Below are 20,538 nucleotides of genomic sequence, written 5' to 3'. Positions count from 1 at the left end.
TATAATTATTTGAGAAGACTGTGAATAACACAACGCTTCCATTTACGGTTTACTTATCCTTGAACGAAAAAAAGATATGGAGGACGTAATGAATATGCAAGACGGTTAGAAGATAGAATAAATTATCATCAAATTAACAAATTGGAAACTTTTATGACTGTCTAACTCGGGAACAAGGTGTGTGATTTCATCACATCAAAGAGCAAACAATATTTCACTTTCCTGTACAAGGCGGTTGACTGTCGAAACCGAATTACGAAACTTTGGCAAGATTTCGGAAATACTTGTTAGCGCTGCCCAGGTTTTCTCCTTGTAGTGAGAACATTGAAGAAGTTATATTACAAGAGTTACTCATTGTAAAATATTAAACATGTTTGAAACGCTTTGTATTGAAACCACGGTAAAACCAAAGTAAACATTTCAAGCCTATCGTTCAAGTCGAGTCCCGTTTGGTATATATGCAAAAATTGACGACGATCGGCCCAAAATTGTAGATTTGTATGTAAAGAACATACACACACAGACAGAAAGGTAATTTTATATAGATGGATTTTACATATTAATTTCTCTAAAATGAAATTGAAAAAAGTAAATTCCTTTTTCTAACAATATATATGTATTACTCAGAGGCGTACGCTGAGGAAAAAGGGTGATCGTACCCCCACCCCCCCAAAGGTTTTCATGCCCATTCCCCCTCCAAAAGTCGATCCTGCATACACTTCTGATGATACCTACTCTGCTTTTCGTCCACTATGATAGTAGCGTCATGAAATGAGGCTCTCATTGTCATGAATGTCATCTTCCTAAAGTTCTCAAAAAAATGGAGCAAACTCATCTTTCACGTATTTTGACACTACGGACATTGGCAGAGACGCCGTAGGCTGTGTACCGCACCCAGAGTCGCTGACATAAAGAAAATGTTGGGGGGAGGGGATCTAAAAGTTGTGCCATTTGTCCCGTATAATCCCATCGCTGCCAAGTGATGGTTGCGCCCGAGTGATTCTAGTCTACCACCGTGAAGGTTGCCGTCACGGTCCCAGGTTCAAACACGTGGGTGGATATAGATAAGATATTTTCCCTAACAAATTTGAGTCGACCACCGATAGACAGCGCCTTCATTTCCAACCCATCTTATTACTGGCAGTATATAGCGATATGGCCAGAGTTGTGTCGTGAAATAGTTGTCCCGTATATACGAGGCTCAACCCGTATGTAGGAAGGGGAAAGGTACGTTGCATTTTATATTCATTAATTGGCTCAGCACCTTTACAAAATTTATTGTGGAGGTTGAAATAGCCTAAGCCCTCAGGTTTCGGCGACTCTGGCGGCACCTAGGCTTCCCGCACTTGAAATATTATCTTTATTTATACAGTCGAATCCCGTTTTAACGAACACCGTTATAGCGAAAATCTCGATTTAACGAACACTTTTCTAATCCCCCAGATAAGTTTGCATAGAAATATTGCAAAAACCCGGAACTCCTTTATAACGAAATTTCGTTTTAACGAAGTGATTTCTTCGGTCTCTTGCAGTTCGTTGTAACGGGATTCGACTGTAATTATATAAAACAAGGTTGTTCAATCGAGAAAATTTTCACGCAAATACAATTAATATAAACAGTTAGAGAACACATTATACAGTATATTCACATCGCGAATGGGGAGACTCCCAAGATTATTTGTGTACCGGGCACAACGTCCGATAAGGTTGACCTTGGACATTGATCACTAGTAGACCACAGGCAATGAATGCAGTGAACTTCACTTCAGACAAAAATGATCAATGATCACTTAAACCGGAAAAAATACAAAAATCAATCATTTCGATCACCGATATCTCGGCGAATTTTCATTCAATTGTTACGTAATTTTAAGGGAGTAAATTTCTTTCGGTGAAATATAAAGACGTAGGTTTCGCTAATTTTTGAATTTTTTTGACGTGGGTCGTATAAAAATTTTATTTTCCTATACATATCCTCCGTGATCATTTTAATAAAAATTCTCCTATTTTAAGATGCAATGAAAAAATTTCATTTTTTATATTATAATATTTCATTTAATTTGAAAATGAAACGCGTAGAGTTGTTTTTTTTCTTCTTTTCGAACACTTTTGGTCGAACACCCTGCATGTTAAATATTACTATAGGTTATTCTTACTGAAATATGTTTCTCTTTTTTTTGTCAAAAGTATCCATCGCATCATTAACTTGATGTCTTTTATTAGGTCAGTTTAACTGATTGCTTCTACAAGACCGACTAATGAATCGAAAACGAAGCCTGTGGGGTGAATATATACAACTTCCGATAAATGAAGCTTGTCATTCATCACGAAATTAGGAGACAGTTCTTTTTCCCCTCATTAAAACACTAACTTTTCCGTTCAGCACTAACCAGAACCACTGATCATTGACTGATGAACCACATCATTGATTAGAAAAGTGTTTTGGTGATTTCGCTCACACTATTACGAGCTGTTGATTTTTCATCTGAGCGTTCATATATATATATTTTTTAGAATCTGAAGATGTTTTTGCATTTTTGGTACTGAAAAAAATGCATTAAAAACATAAATGTCACCAAATTTTCATTTTTCCAATTTTTTTTTCTCAAATTTTCACTCTTTTCTTGTGTGAAGAAATGATTCATTTCGTTCAAATCTTTTTCAGCCAAGATGATGCAGAATATGTTTATCTTCACATACAATTTTTTTCCAGATATTTATTGCTAAATTTTACTTAGTAAATCACAATTTTCTCTCTCATGAGGCACTTCCTCCTGGAAACCATCTTGAACCCCTACCTCCGAAAGTTCAACTTTAAGTGCTGCTCTCTGATGAAAGCGCTTCGCAAAAGATCATATTTACCATATTTTCTAACTCAAAATTTACATAATCCTTTAAACCAGGGCTTATCTCCCTGAAATAAAAAAAATCTACAGTGAGAAAAAGCAATCCACACATTTGTGCATGCATGGTCTGAAAGGACCAAAGGACCAGTGGATTTTTAAAATCTTAAAAAATTCTCAGAAATTCTCAACTGTTTGAGAAACGAAAAAATAATGATTTCTCTTAACGTAATGCTATTCCAGTTGCCAGCTGCTTCACGGTCATGTGGTCATCGTGCTGGATTCTCATTCTGAGGATCCAGGTTCGAAACCTGTTGGCGGTACAGGGGTGATCTGCTGGAGTTGGTTTTCTGTGAGTTTCCAACTTCAACGAGCGAATGCGAGCTGGTCTTCCATTTGAAAAAGTCTCCCCGCGGACAGCGAGCAGACCCGCAACATAATACATTTCATAACATGAAAACTCGAGTATTCACCATCTTCACTTTAAAATATGGAAACCAGATGGCAGCACAAGCATAACACGAAACAAGTACAACGCTGACAACTTTAATATGAACGCTGGGTTACTCAGAAAACGCATTCACACATGTACCGATTCGTTAGAAATTCCGCAGAGGAATGTGCACGAGGTGCATGTGTACAACCGTACATTAAGTGGCATTATTCCAGTTGCCATACTGAAAATATCGGCTATTTTCGTTTATGACTCCATCTAAAGTACCGGTTAATTATTATTTTCACGGTATTATGGTTTGATTTTCCTTTATTTGACTATAGACACTCACTGGCATCTCAGTACCATCTATCAGCAGGATTTCGTATCAACACAAGAAGGGCTTCCTAAATAAATTTCGTGACCTGCCCCACAAATTTGTTGCCAAACTTACAGTGCTTTTTTTTTACAGTAATTTTTTATAGAGGTTTGAAACACTCAGTCTAATTTTCAAATCACTCTGTAATCAATAGCCTACATGCACCTCGTGTTCCGTTGTCGACGTTTGCCGTAAAAACCGAAACTAAGACCTTTTTTTTCCGTTAGATAGGTCGTTTTTTCTCTGAATTTTTTCCATTGTCTTAAATCGATTTCATTCCGCTCCAGTGAAGGATTTCTGACTTAGATAGTCATAACAACGAATAATTACGTTATCTTGAACGGAGAAGCTTCCGTGTTCGACGAACTTATTGATGTCACTTCGAGAATTTTTGAACTTAGGAAGAAAAGGTGTTTCTAAATGTAGGAAATATCCTTAAATTTGATTTTTAAAACAGTAGAATTTTAGAAAAATGGATTAAATTTCTGACATCATTCCCCTTAAGAGAATGCCCCGATTTTTATTTATATTTAACATCATAGCAGTTGCTCGTAATGAATTTCTTTCTAATAATACTGATTATAATCAAATTGAACGTTATCACTAATTTTTCAATCCGTTTGATTACGTTAGAGATTTGTAGATAATGAAGCATGGGTGCAAATGTACATCATGCATTGAGCTTCAATCTAAATGTAACGAATATAGTGAAATCGATCGACTCAGAAAACTTGTGAAGTGACCTATTACAAAAAGTTGATTAATACGCGCGTACAATTGGAAAATTCCCGACCACAAATATTTGGCTCTATAAGGATGGTCTTTCAAAAAGGTTTCATTGCATTTAGAAAGTTACTTGCAATTATTAGTGTTATTTATGGGGTTTTACAGCCCCCTGAAGTCGATTTTTCAAAAAATTTAATATTAAAAATATTTCATTCAATTGCAAATAGAATACAAAAACTTTCGCGTTAGTTGGTTGAAAATTAAAAAAAAATGTTATGGAGAGATTATATAGTGTAAATGTATACAATGGAAAACACTTTGAACGCGATTATTTTCTCAGATTACAGTTTTTGAATTCATCCATAAGATTAAAAATAAACTTCTGCACCAAAAAACTGAAATTTTACAGAACTATTTATTTGACATTAGTGAAGTGAGCCTCAGCAATTGACCAATGAGACTAATTTTAAAAAAAACTGTTGAATTCAGATTTTTGCAATGTGTATGTTTTTTGTCAAACTTGAAAAATTCATAAAACTCTAACGAATGGTCACATATCCAAGTTCGAGGTTAATTTTACTAGCACATGTTGCACAAACATTTCTGTAAAATTTCAGAATTTTTGGTGCAGTAGTTTGTTTGTTTTTTTTTCCTTCTTAATTAGAAATGAAATCAGAAACTGCAATCTGAGAAAATCGCATGCAAAGCGTTTTTCCTTGTGTACAATTAGACTCTATAATAATTCATTACTTCTTTCTTTTATTTTGACAGAACAAATAAACCAATTGACACGAAATTTTTTTCATCCGATTTGAAATTGAATGAAATATTTTTAAAAGTCGTTTTTTTGAAAAATTGACTTCAGGGGCCGTGACACCCCTTAAAAGTTTAGTTCAATACAGGGTTAGCATAAATTAATGTCTCAAATGAATGAAAAATGAATTTTGGAAATTCATATTTTTTTCGAAACTGTTACACATAATATAATCAGTGTGATACATAAAAATAAAGAATATTCCAAGGTTTTATTTTTGTTTTTGTGTGTTCAGTTACGAATGTGTTCGATGTGTGAACCTTTCGTAACACGACAAACATCTAATCTATAATTAGGTTCATTTCCCACATTTTGCAGTTTTACACTGTTAGCAGAGGCTTACGTAGGGGATGTTCAGGAGACCCGTGCCCCCACCAAGGTGACCAAAAAAATAGAAAACAATTAATATGTTTGGTGGGAAAAAATTAAATACCGATTGTAAATACGCTCTATATATGCTATATTAACCGGTTTCTGTTAATAATAAATGCTTTTTGATGGCTGGTAGCTCAAAATTTATCTTAATAAAAATGTTGGTGCCCCCGTCCCCAAGCTTTTTTTTGTCTCCCAAAGGTCGATCCTGTGTACGCCTCTGACTGTCTGTGGTTCTTAAAGCAACACTGCGTTCTTCAAGTTCATTGTTCATAAACCCCCCATCAAAAATCACTCAATGAACTTACAGAACGCATCAGAAGCGTTAACAGTTGAGAAACGGAAGAATAAAGAATCATTTGTAGTGTAAAACTGCAAAGTGTATGGAATGAACTTGATTACAGATTAGATGTTTGTCGTGTTACAAAAAATTCACACACATCAAACATTTGTAATTTTAAAAAAAAACTTGGAATGTTCTTCTTTATTTTTATGTATCACTGATTGTATTTTTTGTAATAGTTTTGAAAATAAAAATTTGTAAAAATCCGGTCATTCGTTTATACTAACCCTCTATTACAGGTGCATAGTGTTTTGTCTATTCATGTGGCCCACAAAACAATTGATAAAAATATTTAATTGTTTTTAAAATAAATACGGTCTACCGGACTTGAGGTTTAATGAAATATGCATGCAAATTAATGATAATTATGCGTGAAAAAAACAACTGCAACAATTAAAAGAATGATTTTTTTGAAACTTTTAATAAACAAAATATATTTCAATTGGTTTCATCGGTGCCTTTCATTCACATTTGTCCGAAATAGAAGTAATTTGGTGGTTATGCGGCCCGCTAAATTTAACCTAAGAGAATTATGAACAATAAGCCAAAATTTTGAGCATCAACGTTCTAAATAAAATCACAAAATCGTGATGGGTTTTTTTTTCCTAAGAAAAAATACAAAAAAAAACCGAAATCCACAATAAAATTGCTCGTAACAATCGAGCGTAATAATTATATTTAACTTTACACTCATTCAAACTGAGTTGTAAAATTCAAGATCTGCCGAACAACAAACTGGCTACGATCACCAAGCCGATAGTTGCACGGAAAGACGGTGAAACCGACGTCGAGGATGACGCAGAGTAAGGGCAAGTATCCCTTCCTTCGTCTTCAGAACTGACAATTCCACAATGTGTGTTGCGGCACAATTTCAAGAAAGGGTCGTAGCGTTTGCCTCTGAAACAAGCCAAGTCGTACTTCGAGTGCTCTCCCTTGGACGGGTTCAAATTGAATATCATCTTCATCGTGGTGTGATCACTCAGAGGCTTGAACGTTTTGTAACTCCTCCCGGCGCAATCCAGGTCTTTTACGGGTATCCCGTTGCACATGGCGCAGTAGACGTTCTTGTAGTAAACGTCCTTTCCTTTATCCTTACGTTCTCCGTGGATAACTCGGCACTTTTCTCTGACCTCATCGTCTTCCCAGGACTCTGGACAATCCGCAATCATGTTAGGAGCGCAGTACCTGAGCTTCCCGGTCAGAAACGTCGGCTGGAAGAAATCGATGGGACATTCTTTGAACTTGCTGTCTTCGTTGACACCCCAAGCATCCACTTCTTTCTGGTATACCAGATTCCTCCTATACACCTCTATGTCGTATCGCTTATGAGACTTGCCGACGTTGCACGAAATCTGTACAGTCCAGAACGATAGGTCCACCGGTTTCTCATCGTTACAAATCGCGCAGTTCCAGTTCCAGTACGTTATCAGCGTCTTGCCGCTGCTGACGGGGATGCTCCTGATGAGATCTGATAACTTGTCGACCGAATTTTCGCACGAAGATATTATCTGCTTGTCACCCCGATATCCGGGTAAGCATGTTTTCCTGAAGAACACCGGTTGTGGTAACCTTTTCCCGTAGCAGATGAAATTTTTTCCTTCGTTGTTGGAGGCATCGAAGTTTGGAGAATCTGTGCAACAGGTCCCATAGAAAGTACAGTCTTCTTGGCAACTGCAAGTGCGGAAAAAGTCAGTCACGTTGCACGAGTCATACGTGGAACAACCGTCATTTTCTAATGATACAGAACTGAAGTCTATGGTACTTGTACACGAGATGATAGTCACATGGACGACGCAGCTAATTATTAGCCAGCGGCTCAGAGGATCTGAAACAAGAAAAAAAAACAGGTTGCATATGTATGTCTTTATTTTTCAAACAGTAAAATTTTTATTGCTCGTTAACAATGTTTTGTTACGCCTAAAGCGTGTATTGCTGTGTTTTATTTTAACCCATTTGTCATAAATTTCCTCTTTGTGACACAGTTACTGGTGACGGAAATGAATACTCAAAAGTGGGCATTTTTATGCTATCAGCTAATGCTATTCGTGTCCATGATGAGTCATATCCAACTCTTCCTTCGTCTATTCGTTCATGGCCGGCCATACATTAAATATTGCTAGAAAAATTATTTTCGAATCATATGGAAGATCACGCATGTCTTAAAGTACATGCTCATTGAGATAATATAAGGTGCATCGTAATGAGATTGTAAAAGGTGGTTTAATTCTCCCTTGTGACCAGTGTTTGCCAATACGCATCTAAATGCGTGCTTCATGCATCAAAATTTAATTTTACTCCTCAAAATTTTGTTGGGGAGTGAAAATATTCCTTCAAAACTTTTGGGTGATTTTCCAATAGTTATTTCTCTGTTTCACTTAAAAAAATATCCCTTTTTTTTACAAAATTACCCCTTAAAATTTTGGAGAGGAGTGAAATTACTCCTGAAAATTATTTTTTCGCATAACACTGCTGTGACTAATATAGTGCAAAAAACACAGGGTGTTCCATAAATTCGTAAATAGTTTAAAAGTTCATAAAAATTAAAGAAATTTGTATATTTCAATGCGATTCGCAAAAGACGTTATGCTCCCGAACGGGGATGGGGATACTTCTTTTTCTTTTTCTTTTCGGTTCGGAAAAAAAAATCAGTTGACGTTTCTGTCGATGAAGGGCGCTGTAAACCTGTCTCCAAGACTGACTGGTCCTGAGCCTTTCTTTAATCTCTTTTGTGTCCGAAATGCTCGTAAAGCTTCAGTAAGCGATTCGTGATTGAATTAAAATAACTTCACCAATAGTGCTTTTTCTACCAATCAATATCACAATGAAAACCTCATGTAAGTTCCAGTGACAGGAAAATTCCGAAATGAGAAATTAGAAACTTAATACTAGTTTATAGTTTTCTATATGCCGTAATTCTGGTATTTAATAATCGTGGATCATTTCCATATTTTGTGCTCTGTTCAATTAATTAATCTTTCTCATAGGCACATGCTTCGAAACTTTTCAATAGTTTCTAGTTGTTCAAGCTCTTATTATTTGATATTTTCCAGGATTAAGTATGTTGTAATTTTGATCGATTTATTACGTTTTAAGTTTGATATTATTATTTTTGATATTATTAAGTTTTAAATACAGGGTTCCTATAAATTCGTAAATAGTTTGAAAATTCGTAAAAGTTTTAGGAATCGGAATATTTGAATACGGTTTGCGTTAATAAAAGGTATTATCACAAAGGGATTTTTTTTTTGTTGTCACAGAAAAAATTTTATATTTTTTGTTGATAGAGAATGCTGCACAAAATCGAATCACAGAATTTTAGACTCAAATCATTCTTCGATCTCTTCTGTGTCCGATATGCTCATAAAGCTTCAGCCGGCGATTCGTGGCTGCAGTAAAACACACAACTTCACCAATAGTGCTTTATCCACCAATGCTAACATCACAATAAAAACCTCATGTAAGCGCCAGTAACAGCAAATATTCGGAAACAAGCTATTAATCGTACACACCGCATTTTATGGGACTCTGATTCTCATTTTTTCTGTTATTTGCTTTCGTACAGCGCTTTCTATCGACAAAAATTTGAACAACTTTCTTTTTTTTTCTGTGGCAAAATAATTTCCCCTCTTCAGAGAATAATTCTTTCATTAAAATATGCCAATTTCTTCAATTTTCATTAATTCTTAAACTATTTAAGAATTTATGGGACACCCTGTGAATTGAGTAATGATATTTAACAAACCTTCCTCATCAGCGTATCTATCACCTGAACACAAATTCCGTTCCCGCGGTTTCCCGTTAATACCCTTGATACCAACTTCAAACTCGCATTCACGCAATAAGCGTAGTAATTGTATACATAATCTATTCAACGAATCGTATTTTAAAAGATTCACGATAAAATGACGAGATTGTTTATTTCCTTTCTCATCTCTTATTTTCTGTCTACTAGTAATGCTCACTTCCTTACTAATAAATTGATATGATGACGGTTAGAATGTGACCACATATACTTGACGTCAGGGAAAAAAAACAGATATGTTTAAACGAGAAATGCATATTTTTCTTTTGCAAAACCTGTAAAGAAAATAAATTTACATTAATTTTGAAATCATTTGCGTTAAGGAAACTGATACGGCTGGGAAAAATACGACTCGATATTCGTTTTACTTTCAAGGACTTCATACGAAAAAAAAAAACGCCGACTCGTAAAATAGGAATTCGTTCTTTTCCAGCATTTTCGAATTTCTAGAAATTCTCGAAAACTATCAAAACAAATTCCCCCCCCCTTGTTTAATACTACTTTGAGACAAAAAAGACAGGGGGGGAAGGCAAATGATTGATATCTCAAAGCTCTTCAAACGGTAAAGTGAATTTCTTTAGCATTTGTAATGAATGAAAGATGTGGGAATGTCTTTGGTGTGCGTTGTGGATAAATGAGGAGCGTCTTCAGTATATTTTGGGGGAAAATGATGAGGAATAGATGGCTTTGGTGCCTGTTGAAGAAAATGAAGAGGAGCGAATCCCTTTAATGCCTGTTGCAGAAAATGAAGAGGAGCGAATCTCTTCAGTGTTTGTTGTAGAAAATGAAGAGGAGTGAATCTCTTTAGTGCCTGTTAAAGAAAATGAAGAGTAGCGAATCCCTTTAGTGCCTGTTGAAGAAAATGAAGAGTAGCGAATCCCTTTAGTGCCTGTTGAAGAAAATGAAGAGTAGCGAATCCCTTTAGTGCCTATTGAAGAAAATTGAAGACAGACGAACGTCTTTTGTGTCTGTTGTAGAAAATGAATAGAGCCAAACGTCTTTAGTGTCTGCTGTAGAAAATGAAAAGGTGTGAATCTCTTCAGTATCTGTTGAAGAAAATAAAGACAGACGAACGTTTTTAGTGTCTGTTGTAGAAAACGGAAAGGAGCGAATCCCTTTAGTGTGTGTTGAAGAAAATGAAGAAGAGCGGCTGAGTTAGTTGCAGAAAAAGAGAAGAGAAGAATGAAATAGTTTCGTGTATACGATGGATAAAAGGGGGGGAATGCTTTATGACTTTTGTAGTTGACGGAGGAGTGAATATCTTTAGTATCTGTTGTAGATGAAAGACGAGTGATTTAATATCTGTATTGATTTGGTATCTGTCGATCCTTTCTTATCCACCACAGATACCAGCGATTTAATAGCTACTAATACTACAGCGAATAATACGTAACGACTTATGAAAGGATGACGTCACTCTCCGCCATCTGGTGGCATCGACAGCATTGTGAGCTTGGCCTGAGTCAGGTCCGGCCGTCCATGTACGGTCCCTTTCAGTGCACACGAGCTCCAAGGAAAGATTGAGAGATTCGTTCACCCGAAAAGTGAAAGGACGTGAGTTCGATCAACACCACCTACAGAACAAGGCCTCCGCACGAAGCGTGTGACGTCACTAAAGAAAGCAATTTCATTTATTGCCATTGGGTATACTTAAAAAGAGATAAATATATCGCATGCCCTGCTGTATCCAATGGCAATATGTGAAAGGGACTTCTTTAGTGACGTCACGAGCTTCGTGCGGAGCCCTTCTATCTCTAGGAGGTGCTGGTTCAATTCCCCGCAAAGGCAGTTGAATTTTCTCTTTCCAAAAATTCATCTTCGCAACAGCTGGTTGTTAAAAAGCTTCATAAGGTAATATGTATAATGAACGGTAGGCTATATATTTAAAAAAATATATAAATATTTCAGGATCTAAAATAATTACCATAAAACTAAACGATACAACACTTATATCATTTTTCCTGACGATAGAGATTTATATGATGGATCTTTCATGCAGAATCCGTAAATGTCGGAAAACCGTCTAGAACTTCAATCGTTTTGTCGAAAAATCACGTTCTAAAACCAATAAATTGGGTCATTGGGTTACCAATGGTGCCTTAAACTGACTCATCGCATTTTCTAAGGGAACATAAAAAGAGAAAGGAAAAAAATCGCACATATTTCAGAGAAAGAAATCAATGTTTCCTTGCAAAGACTTCTTCATCTTCAAAAATAAACGAGAGAGGAAATGATCGCGTTAATAGATACAGTTTACGAAAAAGGAACAATTGTATCTATTGCAATAACAGTTAACGACTATTTTTTCGAACAGCAGCTATTCACCAGCTGCCGAAAGGAAACCACCCTTCTTGTTACTGGTGAAAATTGCACGTGCACTCGAATCACATGTCGTCTATTCGGTATACCCAATTCAGAAAATTTCTCTGTACGTGTAAATGTCAAGTATATTTATTCTTCTCATACGTACTTGTATTTGATCGAATGTGTTCTGTCACCCCCCCCCCCACTTCTTTAATACGTTATATAAAATTTATTTCTTTTCACTTCATGTATCCGACTACATTGAAAACGCCATTTTAAAAGAAAATATTGATTTTTGTTTTTCGTTCTTCATGAAAGACCAGTTTGTTGTAATTCGGAAACAGGCCTTGTTTTTTTATATGACGCTTAGAATTAAAGTTACGTTAACTTTGGTGTTGCGTTTTCACATACAAGTAAAACGTGAATAAAAACTTTTAAACGTGTTTTACGACTATTTTCGACATTTTTCTTGAGTTTGAAACATGATTTGTTAAATTCTACTCATTTTATCATTACAAAACATTTAATATAAAATTCTATGTTTTTTTTTAGATTATAAACTAAAATCTTAGGTCTATCACATATGTTTGTCTAATTACAATGTTTTTATAGACGATATGTAGGATGAAATTTTAATTTAAAAAAAAACACGTACATTAACAGATTTGAGTGTAACTTATGAGCAAATCATAAAATCCTCTACATTTTTATTCATAATCTGCACCATTACTAGTTGAATATACTACTACTACGACTAAACCAGGCATGCACCTCGTCCATATTATTTTGCGGAACTTCTAACGAAGTGGTACATGTTGGAATGAGTGTGCATATATAGTGGAACCTTCCGTGAAGTTTGTTTTCGTGTAATGCTTGTTATGTTTAGTGCTGCCATCTGCAATCAATTTTTTAAACTACGAGTTTTTTCTCAACTCGTAGTGAGTGAAGTGTAATGAATGAATAATTGTAACGTATTGTAGGCCTGTTGCTCTCTGCGGCGAGACTTCTTAACAGGGAGATCGGCTCGCATTCGCGCCTGGAAGTTGGGGACCGCAGAAAACCAACTTCAGCCGACCACCACTGCTGCGACGGTGGGGTTTGAACCTAGTTAAATATACTGTGAAAATAACAAAACATTCCATTCATAAAGTTTTTTTTTCAATCGTGTTTCGAATATTATACGAATTTTGCTTAAAATTTGACTCAAAATGACTTTTTCATAGAAAATAACATTAATCTAAAATTTATTATTGTCTTCTCACCATTTCGAGACACTTTGTATCACACCAAAAAAAATGTCATTAAAGTTCACTCTCCATAACCATTTTATAGAAAAGTGCTTTCGAACACGTTGTCGAATACCTGAATATTATTGGTTCTTATTATGTTTTAGTGATAACGTGTAGGGAGTTGTGTAGACGTAGAAGACCTGTTTCGCTGAGTTCTTGCGTGTAAAATTCTAGAAATATTGTTTATTGAACTGCTTTTCTGTTTACTAATCTTTTTATCAAAACTGTTGGTTGAATATGATGGTATAAGGACAATTTTTGTAGTTTTTTTCAAAAAAATTGTTAAATTTTTTAAGAATCATTACTGTTTATTTTTGTATAATTGAAATGTGGTATGAATCTCGTAAGTTACTCTTTATGGCTCATCGAAGGATCGTCCGTTTATTCAAATAGCGTTTGCTTTCGCAATTGTCTTTTTGTCATGTTCATTTTTGTGTTATTTTGTCTAAATAAAAACTTTAAAATATCTCGATAACATCGAAATATTACAAATATTAGCACAACTCCTTCAAAATAAATTTTGTATATATGAGGATAAAAAAAATCAAACTGCAATATAAATTTTAGTGAAAATGAAGTATCATATTCCCACGCATAATCCAGCATGCCAGGAAATTGCGAGGTTGAGTAGCATGCCGGATAAACCGGCACTTTTTCTTGCAACTTGAGTTTCTTTTATCCGAGATCATTTACTCTTTGCTGAACGGGAAAGAGAGATCTGAATTCATAATTCAAAAATGGCACAAGATTGAAGCCAATGTGTATATATTCAGAGGACTTGAAAACATTCTGAAGGGTGCTTTTTTCTAAGGATGTTGTAATGACTGTCACCACAAAAATCTCCATGACGAGTGAGCTGGTGAACGACTATAAACGACAAGTATGGGGGAGAAGACGAAACACAGTGGCTCTCAAAGTGTGCGTCACGCTCCTAAGAAGTCACCAAACTTTGTTAGGGACCTCGCGGCAAGCTGGTGATATTGATGTATACCAGTACTCTCTGAAGCGGTACTTCGATAAATCATTCTGAGGAGCCGCGGATAAATATCGACTACCGCAAGAGTGTAACGGGTGACAGAACTCTCAGAACCACTGACTAAACGGGATTTTCAAGCCAAAGCGTACTTGTCATGGATACTGCACCAGCGTATTTGAAGCAAACCATCAAAGCAAGCTTGAAACAGCAATGTGACACCAGTCTTTCCGTCATTCCTGGTGGATTGACATCATTGTTGCAACCTGCAGATGTGTACTGGAAAAAACTCTCGGAAATATAAATTAAAATTTTATGAAATAAGTTTCTTTAAGATGGAGAAGCAGAATTCACGAAATCGGGGAACAGACGTGGTGCATAAGTGGAATAATATTTCTGGTTTTATTCATAAAAAAAGACTCAATTAATAAGGTGTGGCCTCAGAAAGCCGTCCCCTCCCACGTACGCATTGGAGTATACTGGGAGAAGGTGGGAACGGGATAATATTTATGGGTATACACAATAGGTATATGGGTCCTATGGGATCGCTCAGGAAGAGGAGCGATAATATTTATGGACAGCTAGCCAGATCACGCAGCCTAGAAACTGGGACATAATGCAATTCTTCGTTAAAAATCGGCATATCATGCAAAATCTTTCTCAGGGAGCATTACAGCACAGCATTGGCTAAAATTACATGTTTATGATGAAGCTTGGGACTTGTCAACACCCACTAAAAATGATATCTATCCTATAGTAGGTGTTGGTCTTGTAGGTGGTTTGTTCAGTTCAGTGTCGAATCGAAAAGTTACAATGAAAGAAAAATAATATTTCAATTACTTTTGCATGAGCATGAAGTAATTAAGGATATTGGGAGTTCAGTCTTTTCCATAAACTTTTCGTATAATCGAAATTTCCTTATCTATTACAGAATTCAAACCTGCACAATTTCTTGTATACCAAATGTCATTGATATACAAATTTCAAGTACAATTACTACTCAAAATATGTGGTATTTATTTGTTTTTAAAACAAATGAATAAGCAAATTCAAACTGTTCTTGCGTATCCTCCACCAATATGCAATTTCATTAAAACTTCATTATTGAAACTATGTTTCCAGGAAGTAGAGAAAGCTTTGTTTTTGCATTAACGTGATTTTCGTTTCTCATTCATGTATTGAATCGCCATTTTTTTTATTACTATTTTACATAAGCTAACATTTTGTTGTTGTTTTTTTCACCCCGAAGATATGAAGTAATTTGTTACAGCAAACGACTTTTCTTCTTTTCTTTCACAGAATGTTGTGAAAGTAAAACCGGTATATCGGTGACTATTTCTGTTTAGGAGTTTATATCGTAGAAGTAATTACCTACTCCTGTTAAAAGAGGTCAAATATTACCGAAGATTTCATAACATAATAAAAAAAAGTAAAGAAAAAAATATCATCAGTCAAGTTTGATGCGACATAGAGAGGTGAAAAAATAAAATGGCGAGTTCGGAATCACAGGATTCTTGTTTCGAATCTTATTTCGTAATTAGTACTTCTTTGCGAATTCAGAAAAAAATAATTAGAATAATTAGACCAATTTAAATTCTAATTTCCATGCTATGAAAATGTAAATAAGTAATCTACATCTTTTGGAATTTTTTTTTTTCGTTCGTGTTCTTTATTGAAAATAAAAACGGAATTCAATTCCATTGAATGAAGATATATATTCCATGTGCATTTTGATCTGCAATTAATTTCGATTTTACGTTGACTTGGAAATTCATTCTTGAAACATTTTGTCCCGTATTTGGCAGCTTGTAAATTGGCATTTCATATTTAGTATTTTTCACCTACTTACTTATTTTAGTATTTTTACTTGCTTTTCCTATTTTAGTGTTTTTTATTTTTTATTTGCTTGAGTAATCTTTACTTATTTGTTTTAGTTTTACTTGTTTATTTATTTTAGTATTTCATACTTGTTAGCAATTGTGAGCTTGATTTAATTTAGATGATTTCTTTTACAAGAATTTTTTACATGCTTTGTGTATAATTTTCCATGTTAAATGTAAGTGCACTGTAGAAAAACTGACCAAACGGGACGGATTGTATGTATGTAAATAAGGATTTTAGGATTAAAGACTCTCGGATTGTATGTATATAAATAAATTTACAGTTTTTATAACAAGGAATATTAAAAAATAATCAGCTCTTCCCATCAAAGCATTGTGGGTAATATGAGTTTATAATCCCACATACGTGCTATTCATTTACACAAGACACTATGGTACTTTTCTGGACTAACCACCGCAGCGCTTAGGTTTTTTAAAATATTGTTTCTAAAGCTTGCGGCGCTTACATTAATATGTTGACTTCGTAAATATATTGACGTTAGAAAAAAAAATCTACAAGAAATTTTCTGTGATTATTATCGCATAACATTGAAATTTGAACCAGTTAAATTTGATTTAAACTGTTCTGAATTGGTTCTGGTCATTTAGTGTGTATGTTATATTATTATCTTTTAATATTGAGTATTCCAGAGGGGAAACGGCATACAGATTTTCTACATTATTGCAGAATGTACCAGAATTGATTAAAATTTACAATTAATGAAGGAAAGAATTCAAGAATCGATGAGAATTTCTAGGTTTTCGAAATCGGTGAAAATTGATAATTGCAGAATTAATTGACAGAAACCACAGTCCATGTTTGGAGTCTAGCATATTCACAAGAAGTGATCAGCAACTGATTTTTATCCGTGCCCCCTCCCCCACGGTGTTTTCGCACCGTAGCGCGTAAACAGTGTGCAGAAGTGAATGAGTAAGCTTTGCTGGTGATGTAATAAGAAAGATACCGGTTTTAGAATGAAATGAATGAAACTATGTATCTCTGTAAAATGCTGAACGCCATAAAACGTAGCCTTCAACCGCTTGAAAATGAGTGCGACGCAGGAAAATTCCTTCATCCTACATGGTATGTAATTTTACCATCGCATTTCCGTGGCTTGTTTAGAAACGTAATAAATCTGATGACATTATAATTTCCAGCGAATTTACTTCCTGATTCTAGTACCATTTGTTCGTGTTTGCTCCTTTCCCCCCCCCCCCACAAAGCAAAAGATCATTAACATTTCGTTTAATAATGGAGAGGTAATCGTTAGGAAATATCTTCCATTCAGGGCCCGATCTAAAAAGAATAGCGGAGGATAAACGTGTCTTGATAATTTCGGAGCCAAGGAGCTCCGTGGAGTTATTTTTGGGGAAGCGGAGAGAGGGGGAAACGGCATATATACAAAGATTGCCTACATTGTTGCAGAATATACCAGAATTGATTAAAATTTAGAATTAATGAAGGAAAGAATTCCAGAATCGATGAGAATTTTTAGATTTCCAGAATCGATGAGAATTTTCAGATTTCCAGAATCGATGAGAATTTTTAGATTTCCAGAATTGATGAAAATTGATAATTGCAGAATTAGTGAAAATTTACATTAATGAGAATTTTTAGATATCAAGAATTGATGAGAATTTTTAGATATCAAGAATTGATGAGAATTTTTAGATATCAAGAATTGATGAGAATTTTTAGATATCCAGAATTGATGAGAATTTTTAGATATCCAGAATTGATGAGAATTTTTAGATATCCAGAATTGATGAGAATTTTGAGATATCCACAATTGAAGAGAATCCAGAACTGATGAAAATTGATAATTGCATCCAGAATTGATGAAAATTCAAATTTCCACAAATGATGAAAATTCAAATTTCCACAAATGATGAAAATTCAAATTTCCACAAATGATGAAAATTCAAATTTCCACAAATGATGAAAATTCAAATTTCCAGAAATGATGAAAGTTCATAACTGCGGAATTGGTGAAAATTGATTATTCCATAAGTGACAAAAGTTCAAAATCAATGAAAGGACTAATTCCAGAATCAAATGGTTTGAAGCTCAAAACATCATTATTGTTTACTACAAAAAAATTTATTTGATATATATTTTCATTTTTAATTGCCGTACGTGCTGTGCCTCCATGAACGCTGGCCCAGTGTGACCGTACCTGCCGCGCACTCCTATGGGTGGCTCTACTTCCATTTGACAGAAACAATATTTTTTTTTTCCTTCAAACATATTCACCTAATTCTAAAAACAATTTCAAACAGCTGGTACAAAAAATTATGTTTGTTTATACTTACTACGTCAGCATCTATAGTCATAAATAGAACCCGTATTATATGCACTTGGCAAAATATGCACTAAAAATCGTTGAGATATGCTCTGAAAAAACTGAAATATGCACTTGAAAAATGCATCAAAAATTAAATCATGAAACCATGGAATCAAAAATATGTGACAAAAATTAAAATGAATCCATTTAGTATATCATATGCCGAAGTATGATTCTAAAAATGAAAAGTATATGCAAGAATGAAAACTATGCATTCATAAGTGTCGGAAAATGAAATAATTCATGAAAATTTTGAACATATGCATTTAAAAATACCGAAAAATATGCATAAAATAAAAAAAATATGCTTTAAAAACTCTTCAATATATTCTGAATGGCATGTATAAAATACTAAAGAAACTGGAGAAACCGCGAGACACCCAAAATACTGATAAATAATTGACCCAAAATCTGTATAAAATACTGAAAAATATACATGAAATGAAAAACACATGCATTTAAAAGGAAGTTCCCCCCAGAAATGAGACGTGCACACAAATGGCAAAAATATCCATATTAAAAGCACTAAAGTATTTCCTAACGTAAGAGAAAAGAAAAATATGCATCATAAACTAAAAACTACGAGCAAAAAATGAATCACACATGCATAGAAGTGCAAAAATGTGCATTTAAAAATGCCATTAGTCAATAATGAAATATTTTCTTGGAAAAATTGTAGACATTTGATGAAATTCAAAGAATAAAAGGTTAGAAATAATATTGCGAATATTAGAGTAATGCGATTAATAGAAAAAATGCTAAAAATATGCATTCATTCTGAAATTTCGGTGGTTTTATGCATTTAAATATGCACTACGAAAAATGCTAAAATATGCAATTCCATATGCAATTATGCATTTGCGTATAATCTGGGCACTAGTCATATACACAGTCGAATCCCGTTATAGCGAACTCCAAGAGACCGAAGAAATCACTTCGTTATAATGAAATTTCGTTATAAAGGAATTCCAAGTTTTTGCATTGTTCTTATATGTAAACTTATCTGGGATTGGAAAAATGTTCGTTAAAACGAGATTTTTTCGCTGTAACGGTATTCGTTAAAATGAGTTCTATTGTATATAGAATTCAATACTGCATTACTTATTTCCCTTCTTTACGTCAACGATGTTCAACGAAATCATAAAAAAAAAATCCAGCAGTCTCATAGTATCGCCCCCTTGCGTAAGACCTCTGGCATCAGTTCAAGGTCTTACATACATATTTTTTTTGCCATCTATTTCCGAAATGTCAAATTATTTTTTGTTACCTGGTAGTTCATTATACTGCTATACCCCGAGTTTGGGGCCCACCTTTAACCCGGTTCCACGGAATTGATAACTAGTACGATCGAAGTTATTTTCATTTCCTCCACACTGATCTTTAAAGGGGTCACTGCAACGACCTTTTTGTAGGGGTCTCTCTGAAAACAACCTTTCATAATCATATTTTCTATTTTTCTTTGCAATGCATGACCCTCGATACCCTCGAATGGAAAATGTCGGGTTGTATTTTATATTATTCACGGCACACGACTAGAAAGCACTGAAATCAATGTAGTAGAGGTTACACAATGATAAGAAGAATAATAACGATGCTGCTGATTCAGACGACTGATACTCGAAGCCCATGTTGTTTGCTACAAGAAATCCCGATCTTCCTCCTGTCTTGTGGATCCGATGTTCTCATTGATCATTGAACACAATGGGACAAGGGGCATTATCAGCAAATCTTAAAGACGACGCGTCTTCTTGAAACACAAGAAACGTAATTTACTTACTTTAGACATCTCTTAGGTACAAAAATAAATTTCTCATATTATACTGATACGGAATACAAATTGATAAAGTAACGGAAAATTAAATTACATTTCAGTTTTACCGATTTCCAACTACTGGTGAAATTCAATTGGAAAATCTATCATTATGGTCCAAAAAGAAGCAAAATCCCAATAATTCTGAAGTCACCTAAACCAATTATACATTATAATAAAGTAGTGTTAATTATTCTTATTATGATTCTACGCGTAATTTGTGAT

General features: G+C 34.6%; 1 protein-coding gene across 1 annotated transcript in view; it reads right to left on the bottom strand.

Annotated features, from left to right (window-relative positions):
* The window catches only part of LOC149082571 (uncharacterized), a 52,689-nt gene that overhangs the window by 29,525 nt on the left and 2,626 nt on the right, over window positions 1-20,538 (bottom strand). Inside the window, exon 2 of the mRNA XM_089236765.1 lies at window positions 6,635-7,735. Within this exon, the coding sequence (XP_089092891.1) occupies window positions 6,635-7,735 (1,101 nt within the window). The remainder of the gene's footprint in view (window positions 1-6,634; window positions 7,736-20,538) is intronic.

This window comes from Pholcus phalangioides, unplaced genomic scaffold, assembly GCF_987345545.1.
Source record: "Pholcus phalangioides strain wild (caught in Gottingen) unplaced genomic scaffold, Ppha-v1.0 ptg000009l_1, whole genome shotgun sequence".
Lineage (NCBI taxonomy): Eukaryota > Metazoa > Arthropoda > Arachnida > Araneae > Pholcidae > Pholcus > Pholcus phalangioides.
The sequence above is the reverse complement of the archived record's forward strand: the minus strand, read 5'-3'. Positions and strand labels throughout refer to the sequence as shown.